The sequence below is a fragment of the Grammomys surdaster genome, unplaced genomic scaffold (assembly GCF_004785775.1).
Source record: "Grammomys surdaster isolate TR1022 unplaced genomic scaffold, NIH_TR_1.0 131, whole genome shotgun sequence".
NCBI classification, from domain to species: domain Eukaryota; kingdom Metazoa; phylum Chordata; class Mammalia; order Rodentia; family Muridae; genus Grammomys; species Grammomys surdaster.
In genome coordinates this window covers 3,024,990-3,037,303 of record NW_021604589.1, presented here as the reverse complement: position 1 = coordinate 3,037,303, position 12,314 = coordinate 3,024,990, and the positions used below count along the sequence as shown (strand labels likewise).

Here is a 12,314-nt window from a genome sequence, read left to right as displayed (position 1 = left end):
GGACAGCAGAGTCAAGCATTAATAAATCTCTGTGAAGAATTGTCTCTCCATCTTCCGATCCTTTTCTATCTTCTGGAGAAGAGGAGAGAGAAAAAGAATGAACCATAGCCAACTGTATGCTCGCCTCTGATTTGTCCATGTCCCAGAGGATACCTTCAACTGAGCGAATGAATATCTTAGAACCATTCTGAATGCTCCACATTCCACACTTCACCAAGGTCAAGGCCTCAGCAGTGTAAACAAATATAACCAGCTACCACAGGGTTCCAGCCCCCACACTAAGCTGAGAAGGACTGGTGCAAAGCAGAGCAAGACAGTCTACTTGGGAAGAGGGAAAAACCTAGGAGAGTTGCATGGGAGTAGTGATTGGCTATACTGGGTGTGGAAAATGGGGAGAAAATTGTTATTCTGGGTCAGAGAAGGAGAACGTAAGCAAGTAGGGATGCCCAAGTGTCCAGGCATCTATCCTGTGATTTTCATGTCTTTGAAAATTGCTTGGGATTGGAGAGATGGCTCAGTGGCTAAGAGCACACACTGCTCTTCCAGAGGTCCTGAGTTCAATTCTCAGCAACCACATGATGGCTCACAACCACCTGTAATGGGATCTCATGCTCTTTCTGGTGTGTGTCTGAAGACAGCTACAGTGTACTCATATAAATAAATAAATCGTTTTTTTTTTAAAAAAAAACTGCTATTCCTTTAGGTTCCTTGGAACCTAAAGCATCAGAAATTCCTTCTTATTTTTTCGTTCAACTTACTGACCCCACATGCCAATTCTTGGCCATTGGAAAATTTCTCCACCCACTGAGTTTCAACCACAAGCCTTCTGCAGAACATTCTGAGGCTTCTCACACTCAACCTGTATTCATTTCCTACCTTAGCCCCATATCACCAGACTATGTGGATTAAGCAACGCCACACACAGTTTTATGGCAAAAATAGAACCCTGGGAGAGCTAGAGAGACAGTCAATTGATTAAAAAAAAAAAAGGCAGCTTGCCACATAGGCAAAAGAACATGAGTTCAGATCCACAGCATCCCATTAAAAAACCCACTATACCAATGTGTCTATAATACCAGCGCTGGGGAGATGGTTGCAGGGAGGATTCCTGAAGCTCTGTAGCCAATCATAGTTGCTGAATCAGCAAGCTCTAACTTCAGTGAGAAACCCTGCCTCAAAAATTAAGGTGGAGAGAGATTACAGATTACATGTGACATTGACCCCATATATTTACATACACATGCATACATACCCTTTTGTACACACACTCACATGAGCATGTACATATAACAGAGTGAGAGAAAGAAAACTCTGTATCCCCTCCCCTTCTCACTGCACTAAGGCAGCTCTCCTTCCGGCTTTCCTCTTAGCTAGCTCTTCTGTGTAACCTAACTTGGAGCTTACAAAAAATATTTCACAATTTAAGATCTCAGTTTGCCACAATATTGAATCAAACTGCATAATCCAATTTCTCTTTCCTTCAGAATTAAAGCCCGTTCTCTATCGCATCTGAAGTTTGACGCAGGTAGCAGCTGTATGCTTGGATTGTGCAATGGTTCTTAAGGTATGATCCCTGAAAATCCCAGTCAGCATCACTTAGGGACTGCTTGAGGATAAAGATACTCAAGCTTCAACCCAGTCTTGTCACTTCCTCAACAGCAGTACACCTTCCTTTCAGCAACTCCTCTAGGTGATATTGAGGCATGTGAGAACCAGTGGATTAGTTCAGTCATTTTCTGCATGTCTCCATCATCTATTATAACTGGGGTACTATGTTCATCTATTCATACTCTTCATTACTGCTTCAGGACCATCAATGACTTCTAGTTCCCCAACTCACAAAGTCTAAGTCCCTTCACAGAGATTCAATAGCTTTACCATTCTGTGGTGATGGAGAAGCCTCAGTGAATAACTTACCTGCTATGCAAGCATAAGGATGTGAGTTCAGATCCCCAACATCCATATGTAAAAAGACATGCATAAGAACACATGCCTTTATCCTCAGTGCTAGAAGAGGCACATCCTGGGGGCTCACTGGTTATCCAGTCTAGCCCAAACAGTATACTTCAGGTTCAGTGAAATTCTGACCCTGTCTCAGAAAACAAGGTAGAAAGCAGTAGAAAATACCCAATTTGACCTCTGGCCTCTACCTACACACTCAAGTACAATATATGCACTGACTTTCATGGACACACACACACTTCATCATCTAACTCCATCTCTCCAAACTAATTCTCATTAAATTGACTCAAGATACTCTACATCCTAGCTGGAACAACCTGTCCACTTTCTAAACTGCATACCATCCAGGACAAAAGGGGGCTAGTTCCTCTCTCCATATACAAACAAAAATAAAAACACAAGACTTTGTTGCAATTTAGAACTCTACTGAATTATTGTTTCCAACAATGATTGGATTGCTGCATTAAAATTACTCATCAAACCCGTTTTTGAAAGTGATTCTTGATTCCAATTTACCTTCCTACTATCCCAAATGTGTGCTCAATACATGCTAATTAATTCAGTTCTGTCTTTATGTATGGAAGCCCCATTCATCACTGAGGGTCCTGTACATTTGGGAGGGGAAATGAGTAAATAAAAACAAACAAAAATTGTGCAGGCCTGTCTCCTCTATCAGAGAGGGAAGGTATTTTGTATTTTCTACTTTCTGTTGTTTTCCTTTCACGAACCTATTCAGAAAGACATTGTTAAGTCCTAGGGGACTTTGGAACCTGTTTATTGTCTTTCTAATAGAAAAGTGTTGTGGGCAGCCTATCAATGTTCTGAATGTGATACTGTCTCCTTCAATGCTTAGGCCCAGAATTCCTTCATCTGGAACCTGCTGAATGTTTACAAGAGAGTGACAGTGAGTGAGAGTGGGAGACTCTGTATTAGCCAATGCTTCAGCCAATGGGTACAACACATGCCTGGAGGCAATCTCTGCAGTGTTTGAAAAGTCTCATTTTTAAAGTCAATCAACCAGCCAATATCCTTGAGAAACCCAGCTTCACCAAATAGAAATATCTAAGGGAACTTTTAATAAGAGAATTTTTTAGCAATTACAGTGTTCCTATAAGACTAAGTAGTGCACACACATATGCATACACACACACCTGAAATCTCAGCTCTTCAGAGGCTGACACAAGAGGATAATGAGTTTAAGGTCAACCCGAGCTACACAGGAGACCAAAACACAGCTACTTATAAGTAACTCTTAAACCTTTTATTTAATAAGTAATACACTTGACCCACAAAAGAGTGAGTGACTGATTGAAGCAAAAGTTTTCACCACTAGAAAATGCTCTGTGATAATAAATTTGTCTCACCTTTATGACTTTACAGACAAAGGTATTTTTTTTTGAATAATCACATTAAGGATGGAGACTAACAGGCTGTGGACATGTGTCCAGTAGACACCCTATGAACACCCCACAGAAAGATCCACTGACTTAGCCCAGCTGTCTTCTCTCTCTTGAGCACATTAACCACCCTCCCCAGCACTCTGATTTCCCATCTTCTATAACTCACCCCCCATCAATGGGTTTGAAAGAAATCTTAGATGAGGAGAGCCTCCTAGCTTGTCATTCCTGCCCCCTTGTTCACCATCCATGGTATCTTCCTAGGCCAGCAAACTCTCACGTTCCACTTCGGTTATTCAGGAAAACTTGAATGCCATGCTCCTGCTGCCCCTGGGAAATTCCAGTTCTGTGGTTGGTTGAACTGCACCCGTCTTGGTCCAGGCAGTCTGCAGCACAGAACAGCACAGGCAGGGTAATGTGAGTACTTACTACCTGTGGTCAAACAGATTCCCATGCAGACAGACACAGACACACACCCCACAAACACCACCTAGCAGGATGGAGACAGGCCAAAGTACACAACAGCCCCCCAGGTCTCAAGTCTGAAAAGTTGCTGATGTCACGTCCTTTCCTACACTGAGACCAATCAGGGAGCAAGCCTTAGAGTTTATCAGGCAGGAAATCCACACTTTGTAACTTTTGGAGAATCAAGGCAGCTGAGTGGTTGTGTAGGAAGATGTTACAGTGGCAGAGATCTGTTTGCTACTTGAGGGACTACTCAGACAAGCCCCAGCATCCAGGAGCTGAGAAAGTTGCTTTTGCAGAAGCTCAGAGAAACTGCTCGCACACGAACATGCACAGCCCAGCCTGGCCATCTGCACATGTGTTTTCAATTTTGCTGGGAGTGTCTTATGGAAAAATGTGTCTGTAAGTTACAAAAAATGCAAGGGGGTAGAGGTGGGAGACGGGATAGAAAGAACTCATTTTCCAATTGGAGGGTGGGTGGGGGCTGCAAATTCATTTCTTGCTCTACTTTGTTCTTCCTGCACACATTTGGATTTAACTTAGGAATAAATGCTGAATGGTTGTGGGGAGAAAATTACCACAGGTGTGAAAGAGAGCCCCTATCTTTCTTTTTGAAGGCTACTTCTTTGTTAAGGTACCCTCAGTCTGCCTCCATGAATGGTAGGGTTTCAGTAGGTGACTTTTCTCTGGACTCCCAGGTGCTGGTTTTGGTCAATCACTCATGTTGCCACCATCCATGGGTTTGAAAGGAGCTGGTATGAGCAGAGCCTCCAGGTCTCATCAAATTGCTGATTTTCCTGCCCCCCCCCCGCCAACCCCCCCCTCCCACCTTCCAATCTGTTCACTATCCAGGATACTCTCCTGCACCAAGAAACCTCAAGTTCCACTTCACTTGCTCAGGAAAACTCCCATTTTATGTCCTCTTGCAGGATGAAAAGAATGCCTTATCCTCAGAAGTCTCTAAGCTGCTCTCAAACACCAGCTCGCTTCCAAATGCTGTAGATTTGTTTCTGTTTGAGAGGTTTGGCTTCTCAATTGAAACATTTAGTAACTGTTTTTTAACCACTTTGTGCTTGCGAGTGTGCTTGCTTGCTTGCTTTTGTTCAGATTGGGTGTGACTGTGAGGGTGGCCTTGAGTTCACTACATAGCCAGGCTAGCCTCAAACTTGTTGCAAACCTGCCTCCATCTCCAGAGTGCTAAGATTACAGGTGTGCATTGAGAAACCTTGTGGCATCTTTCATAATTTTAATGCATTCCTCTGCACATATACACTTACCCTTGGACAGTTTTACTCCAGTGTAATTGTATTAACATCCTGTCCAAAAGTTTTTACACTTAGTCTGTACCACTTTCTATTGTCCCACATATAGCTATACTTATTTCTTTATTCTCCACTGCCAAAAACATTTCCTTGCACCAAGCAGTGGTGGTGCATGCCTTTAATCCTAGCATAGCACTCCAGAGGCAGAAGCAGGAGGATCTCTTTGAGTTCGCGGGTAGCTTGTTCTACAGAATGAATTCATGAACCACCAAGGGTACACAAAGAAACCTAGTAAAACAAAACAAACAAATCAAAGCATTTCTTTGTTACCCAATGATGCTAGTAGGATGTTGCCATTTCTTGGACTACTAAGTCAATATTAATATTGTAATCAGTGTCTGCACACATTGCTTTGGCCATACTTGCAAGTCTCTCTAGAGAAGAGATTCCTAAGAATGGAAATACTGATTCAAGGTTATGTTCTTATGAGGCTGGAGAGATCCCTTGGCCCTTAAGGCACCTACCGCACCCACATCCTGCAACTCACAGCTGCCTGTAACTTTTGTAGGGTAAAAGATCATCATCCACTTCTGGGTTTAAAAACCTACCCAAACCCACCAATCCCTGAGCTTGGAAAATCCACCAATCCCTGAGCTCAAAATTCCACCAATCCCTACCCTGAAAATCTCTGCCCTGGAAAAAAAAAAGCTTCCCCTGAGATACAATGTAAGTCTGCCTCCAGTTCTCTGCTGCTTCTCTCCCGAGCAGAGTCAGCCACCCTCTTGCGTCTTTCCCCATACATCTTTTTGCTTGAGGTTTGTTGTGGAGTATGACTGCGTGGTATTCCTCGGTTCCTGAGTAACCTTTCCTCTCAGAACTGTAACACAACTCTAGCTCCAGGAGATCCAATACCATCCATGTTCTGACCTCACTCATAGTCATATACCCACACACAGACACACACATCTCAATTTCAAAACTTAAAAATAATATGTTTTAAAGGTATGTTCTTACAAATGAGATAAATGATATGAAACCAAAGATTCACATGCACATGACTGTATACAAATACATTCGGGAAACTAAAAAAGGTCAATAGATTGCCTCCCCCACCCCGCATGTGTGTGTATATGTTTGGTATGTATGCATATGTTCATTTGTGTGGGTGAATGCATGTGTGTGCATGTGCATGTGGAAACCAGAGGTTGATGTCAGATGTCTTTCTCAATTGCTCTTCACCTTACGGATTGCTGCAGAGTCTCACACCTAACCCCAGAATTCTCAGATTCAGCCAGTCTTCATAGCCAGCTTGCTCTGGGGATCCCCTGTCCAACACTGGGATTACAAGCAAGCCTTCATACCTGCATGGAATTTACATGCGATCTGGGGATTTGAACTCAGATCTTCATGCTTGTATGACAACCACATTACTCAGTAAGCCATCTATCTCCTGATCCCAGGAAAAGTTGACTTCCGGTTATAACATTTTACTGTACTGTTGCAAAGAGGTCACCATTGAGGGAATCGAAGTGGACAAGAGAGCTTGTTTTATTATTTCTTGAAATTGCACATGAATCTATAATTTTCTCAGTAGAAATTTTAATTTTAAAGAGAGGTTGCTCATTTAAAATTGGGATAAATGCAGCCAAATTGCTTACTGTCTGTTTGCAGGATTTACTAAGAAGGCTATATGCATGCAAATCCTTCAGTGCTGTACCAGGAGAGACATGCAGAACCATAAACATATTTGGCAGAAAGTAAGAAATTTACTTCCAACATAGAAGGGCTGGGAGAGATTTAAACAGAGGCCCATCACGGGGCAGCTGTATACTATTGCCATTTTTGCCCACTAAAATCTTCACATTCCACCTTATTTACATTAAATTCAATTTGAATAAGTCGCAATTTCTCCACAGTCAAGTCTTAAAACTCCAAATGGCAGTAAAGGACATTTCCAGGTTGTTGCACTTAATACCCAGGAAGAAATTCATCAGCTTTGAATCTTCTCATTGTATTTATTGTGTGGAGCACTGCTAGCAAATAAGATGAGAGCTGGACTTTTAAACTGCTTGATAATAGCTCCCTAGAGGAGAACCACATGTATTTTAAGAACTAATTTAAAAAATTGTACTACACATGAATGTGTATGAGCTATGATTATAGGGAAAAAAATAAGATAACCCAGAAGACCATAACCCAGAAGACAGCAATAATAAGCCCTATTGTACCCATCAAAGTGTGTGTGTGTGTGTGTGTGTGTGTGTGTGTGTGTGTGTGAGCAATTGGTCCAGGTTGGGTAATAACGACAACAAAAAACATTGCAGGGTGCAGCAGATGTTGGGGCCACACACATTCTTTCCAAGAAACATTGTTCACAGGCGCCTGCTTCCGTGCCCCACCCTCACTTAGATGACCAAATCACACCTCACTTACACGTTATTTTTCTGAGCCAAGATTTGGGGATCCTTGGAAAGTCCCTTCCAATGGACAAGTATGGTGGCTCACCCCTGGAGTCACAGGTTTCCGGAGGCTGAGGTGGAAGGTCAGCCTAGGCTATTTAGTAAGCACCAGACCAGGATTGCATAACAAAGCCCTATCTCAAAAATCAAACAACAGTACACGTAAGCAAAGACTGAAGCTAGGGAGGAGGGTGCAGGGATACTTCTATTTAAACAAGGTTGATCCAGAACCAACCACCCAGCACTTTTCCCAGTGCAGACCCTTTAGGAACTAGGAGGTACTGGGCTTCTCTGATTCGGAATTCTATGCTTCTCTGGCAATGCTGCTGTCTTTCAGCAGGTGATGGAAGTACTTACTGCAAGCCGAGCACTCTGGTACTGCTTTAGACCGCACCCATGCATCCCTGTCCACCAAGGAGTACAGGAGATTCAAACAAGAGCATATTTTTTAAAAAGTTAACATAATGGGGTATTCTTGAGGTGAATTTAGATGGCAAAATTGTCTATGTAACCATGGGACTAAACTCTTTAAAGAAAGACCAGTAGATGTATTTTATTTTTCATAGCCAGTGAGTTGATTTTTTCGGCCTTTATGTGAATAAAAGAAGGAAAAGCAAGGGGGGAGAATTGGAGAGAGGGGAAAGGAGGGTAAATTAGATCTAAACACATCATATCCATGCATGTTTAAGAAAATGTCACTGCAAAAAAAAAACATAAACATTTTGTTTTATGAGCAGCTTTCCAGGATAAAAGAGAATAAAGAGTCTTAATGACTAACTGGTCCCTTGATGGAATCCTGAATGGTGAAACCAGATGAGAAAGACATCAGTGGCCCAGTTGTGGAAGTGTAAATCTGCATGATGACTGCGCTGGACTAGATCCTGTCTCACCTCCACCCTATCATCACTGCACTGTGTGGTCTGGGAGAGAATCTCTGTGCTATTGGAAAAGTTATGACAGAGTACTGTGGCAGAGTCACAAGGGATTATGAAGCCAAGGAGGAAATGTACCAGCTACACAGCTTCCACACATAGAAAAGGCTGATGAATCCCCTCCTACTAGGGCCGCAACCTAGAATCTGTCATTTGGGAATGTAAATTTGACTCTACAGTGGACAGTAATGCAGGATCTTAGCAACAAACAACAGCCCATCTCGCTTACATTATTTTTTTATATTTTGTTCATCATTGGCTCTTAGCTTTAACACTGAACCAAAAAAAACAACCCTACACTATAGCATTTGTCATAGAAATTGATATTTGTTGATTCCCACTTAGATATGTGAGATAGTTCAAAGCTTGATGACCTGAGTTCAATCCCAGGGAACCACATTGAGGAAGGAGAAAACCAACTTCCGACAAGTTGTCTTCTGACCATCATACATGAAATGGGGTATGTGCATGTGTACATGTGTGTACATATGTGAATATATAATAAATAAATAAATAAATATTAAATGTTTTTAAAACTGTTTTTTTGTCCATCTCATCTCTTGTTAACCCTAACCATGGTGAGAGATCACAATGTTCACAACTTACAAATAGGTCATTAAAAATATATATGTATAAACTAAGGTACTGTTTTTCATACAGAAACATGTGCATATACAGAGGCACATATATTATACAGTAGTCACATACATGTGTCTGTGAGCATTTATGAATATATTAGAAGCAACCATGACAAAATGCACAGTGAATTAAGGTAATAAACTTGAAGATATTCATTGAGTTATTCTTGCAATTTTTGAACAAGCTAGAAGCTTTTCAAGATATAGCAGTGGTGGGTGCAAATGGGGTAGCAAACTCAGTAAACAGAAGTTAAAACCTCATACACATTATTTACCAGTTAAGTCGGTTCATTCAAGTGACTAGTAGTGTATTTGTTGTGATTTGAGATCTTCTGAAGAAGAGAATGCATTCCTACATTAATGCAAGCGCAGATCTTAGCCAATGATTTGCAATGGGAGAAAATATGAAGTCCTTCAGAAAGGAGAACATTGGCTTCTGATATGCTGTCATATTCAGTGATTCCTTCCTCAGCCTGGCAGCTTCAGGCAATGTCTCTGAAGCACTGAAGCCTCAGCCATGCTGTTTGCATTCGGTGCATTCATTCTTGACAATGAACATTGTTCCACAAAAAAGGGGGGATCATACATGAGCCCTATCTGCATTTGGCGTGATCATTTTAAAACTATGGGGGGGCAAGAATTGCTTTGGGGGAAACATTATGATAGCTAATATTGTCAGATTCATAGGGACTAGAATCACCTAAGGAATGAGGCTCTGGACACATTGTATGACAGGATTTCTAGACTGAGTTAACTGAGTCAGAAAAATCCATCCAAATGTGAGTAGCACCATTCCATGGTTAGGATCTTAAGCTGAATAACTTGGAGAAAGCAAATGGAGCAGCAGCATTTATCTCTCTGCCAAACATATTACACTGTGTCTTAAACTGTAAGCAAAACTAATTCCTTCCTCCATTATTAAGATGTTTCTGTTAGCTTATTTTACTGCTGCTATCAGAAAAATAACACATACATACATCTTCAATAAAATGGGAACAAAGTATTAGAAATGTTGAATGACCTATGTAAACATGAGAATGACTTTAAGAGTTTGAAAGCATTGGGGTTTAAAGCTGTTAAGTGATACAGGCAGACTTCATTTACAGATAATATGGTTCTTGGAGTGGTGCACACCTTCAATCGCTGCACTCAAGAGGCAGATGCAGATGCAGATGCAGATGCAGATGCAGGCAGATCTTTGTGAGTTCATGGCCAGCCCCTAGTCTACATAGTCTAGATAGCAAGTTTAAGATAACCAGGGCTACAGAAAGAGACTCTATCTAAAAATAGGAGGAGAAGGGAGGAAGAGGATAAAATGAAAACAAAAATAATGTGGCAATGCATATAGTGGATACAGGTCAGTTGTATATCTGCATAGATAGACACATTTATCCATGGTGTGGTGTGTGTGTGTGTGTGTGTGTGTGTGTATGTGTGTGTAATATTAGGCTATGAAAAGATTTTCCCCAGTGTTAGTGATATAGCTTAGTGATGCAATACTTGCCTAGCATTTATGAAGCCTTAGGGTTTATCCCCAGTACTGAAAAAATATATTAAAGGTTAACCCCCAGAAAATTGTTCACTGTGCATACATTCTAAATTTTTTGAACTATTACTTTAAATATTTTAATATATAAGGAAGCTCAAATCCAGAAATTGAAAAGGAAGTTGTCTTACTTAGGGTGTTTATTGCTGTAATAAAAACACCATGACTGAAAGCAACTTGGGAAAGAAAGGGTTTATTTGGCTTACAGTTCTACATCACAGTTAATCATAAAAGGAAGTCTGGACAGCAACCTGGAGAAAGGAGCAGATATGGAGGCTATGGAGGGGTACTACTGACTGTCTTGCTCCCTCGTGGCTTGCTTAGCCTGGGTTCTTATAGAACCAAAATCATCAACCCAGGGTGGTATCATCCACAATGGGCTGGGCCCCCGCTATCAATCATCAATCAAGAAAATGCCCTCAGGCTTGCCTTAAGTCCCATCTTATGGTGGTATCAACTGAGGCTCCTTCCTCTCTGATTGCTCTAGTTTGTGTAAAATTGACATAAAACTAGCCAGCACAGAAATCCTTCAAATACTCTGTTGAACAAAGCAAACACAGATTTATTAAGGAAAAGAGAGAAAGTAGGAGAGGATCTAAGGAAGAAATATTCTCCTTTGAAAACTTTTTTTTTAATTATAAAGAGACATAGATCAGAGAACATACTGGCTACTTTTGCAGAAGATCTGGGTTTGATTCCACATGGTGGTTTGAAACCATCTTTAACCCAGTTCCAGAAGATTCAACCCCCTTTTCTGACTTCCAAGAGAACCAGGGACACACACACAGACACACACACACACACACACACACACACAGAGTACACATACATACATACAGGCAAAACACTCATACACAGAAATATTTTTAATTATAAAGAAATAAAGTTTAGGTCAATATTATTTATAATAAGAATAAATTATAAATAATCTAAGCAGCTAACATTATAGAATTTGATAGAATAATTTTAAAGGATAGTCCCAAAACCTTTGAAACTTACAAAACTATTTCCATAAGGCTTCTGAAAGAAACAGCCATCACAAGTTCTTTTCTGATAGAGTCGCTACTTTCAATTACAGTAAAAAGATAAAAGACACACAGTGTTCTCTCTTATCTACTGTTTCACTTTCCAAGGTTTCAGTCACTTGGGCCCAACTACCTGTGAAATCATTCAGTGAGAAAGCCTAAAAAATAACTCACAAGTTTTCAAGTGTTCATCATTCCGATCAGCATGATGAAATGTCTCTTACTTTGTCCTGCCCAACACATAAGCCATCCCTCAATCTACTAATCTCTGTACTCTCCATTCCATTGATCATACCCCATCCTAGTTAAACGTTTAAGAAATTACCTTGGTTATCAAGTCAGCTGGGACAGTACTGCACATCTGGTGTTCAAGTGAACTGAATGTAGTAGCCTGGTGCTACCTCACAATGCCCCACTGTCCCCTTATGTCATCTGCTTACATAGGCATTGGTTGTACCATCTCACATTACCACTAAGAAATGGAGGGGGAGTATAGCCCAATAAGGTATTTTAGAAGAGGGCACATTCGAATATCTTTATTACTACTGTTTTAATTTTATTGTATGGATTAATCATATGCATTACTATACTACACAGAGACATTTCCATGCAATTATCTAATATATGT

General features: G+C 40.8%; 1 protein-coding gene across 1 annotated transcript in view; it reads right to left on the bottom strand.

Annotated features, from left to right (window-relative positions):
* Positions 1 to 12,038, bottom strand: part of Asb9 (ankyrin repeat and SOCS box containing 9) — a 37,092-nt gene extending 25,054 nt beyond the window's left edge. Inside the window, exons 1-2 of the mRNA XM_028762168.1 lie at positions 12,012 to 12,038; positions 3,529 to 3,745 (exon numbers count right to left, since the gene is read on the bottom strand). Of these exons, the coding sequence (XP_028618001.1) occupies positions 3,529 to 3,610 (82 nt within the window). The 5' untranslated portion in view covers positions 3,611 to 3,745; positions 12,012 to 12,038. The remainder of the gene's footprint in view (positions 1 to 3,528; positions 3,746 to 12,011) is intronic.
* Between the last annotated feature and the right edge of the window lie 276 nt (positions 12,039 to 12,314).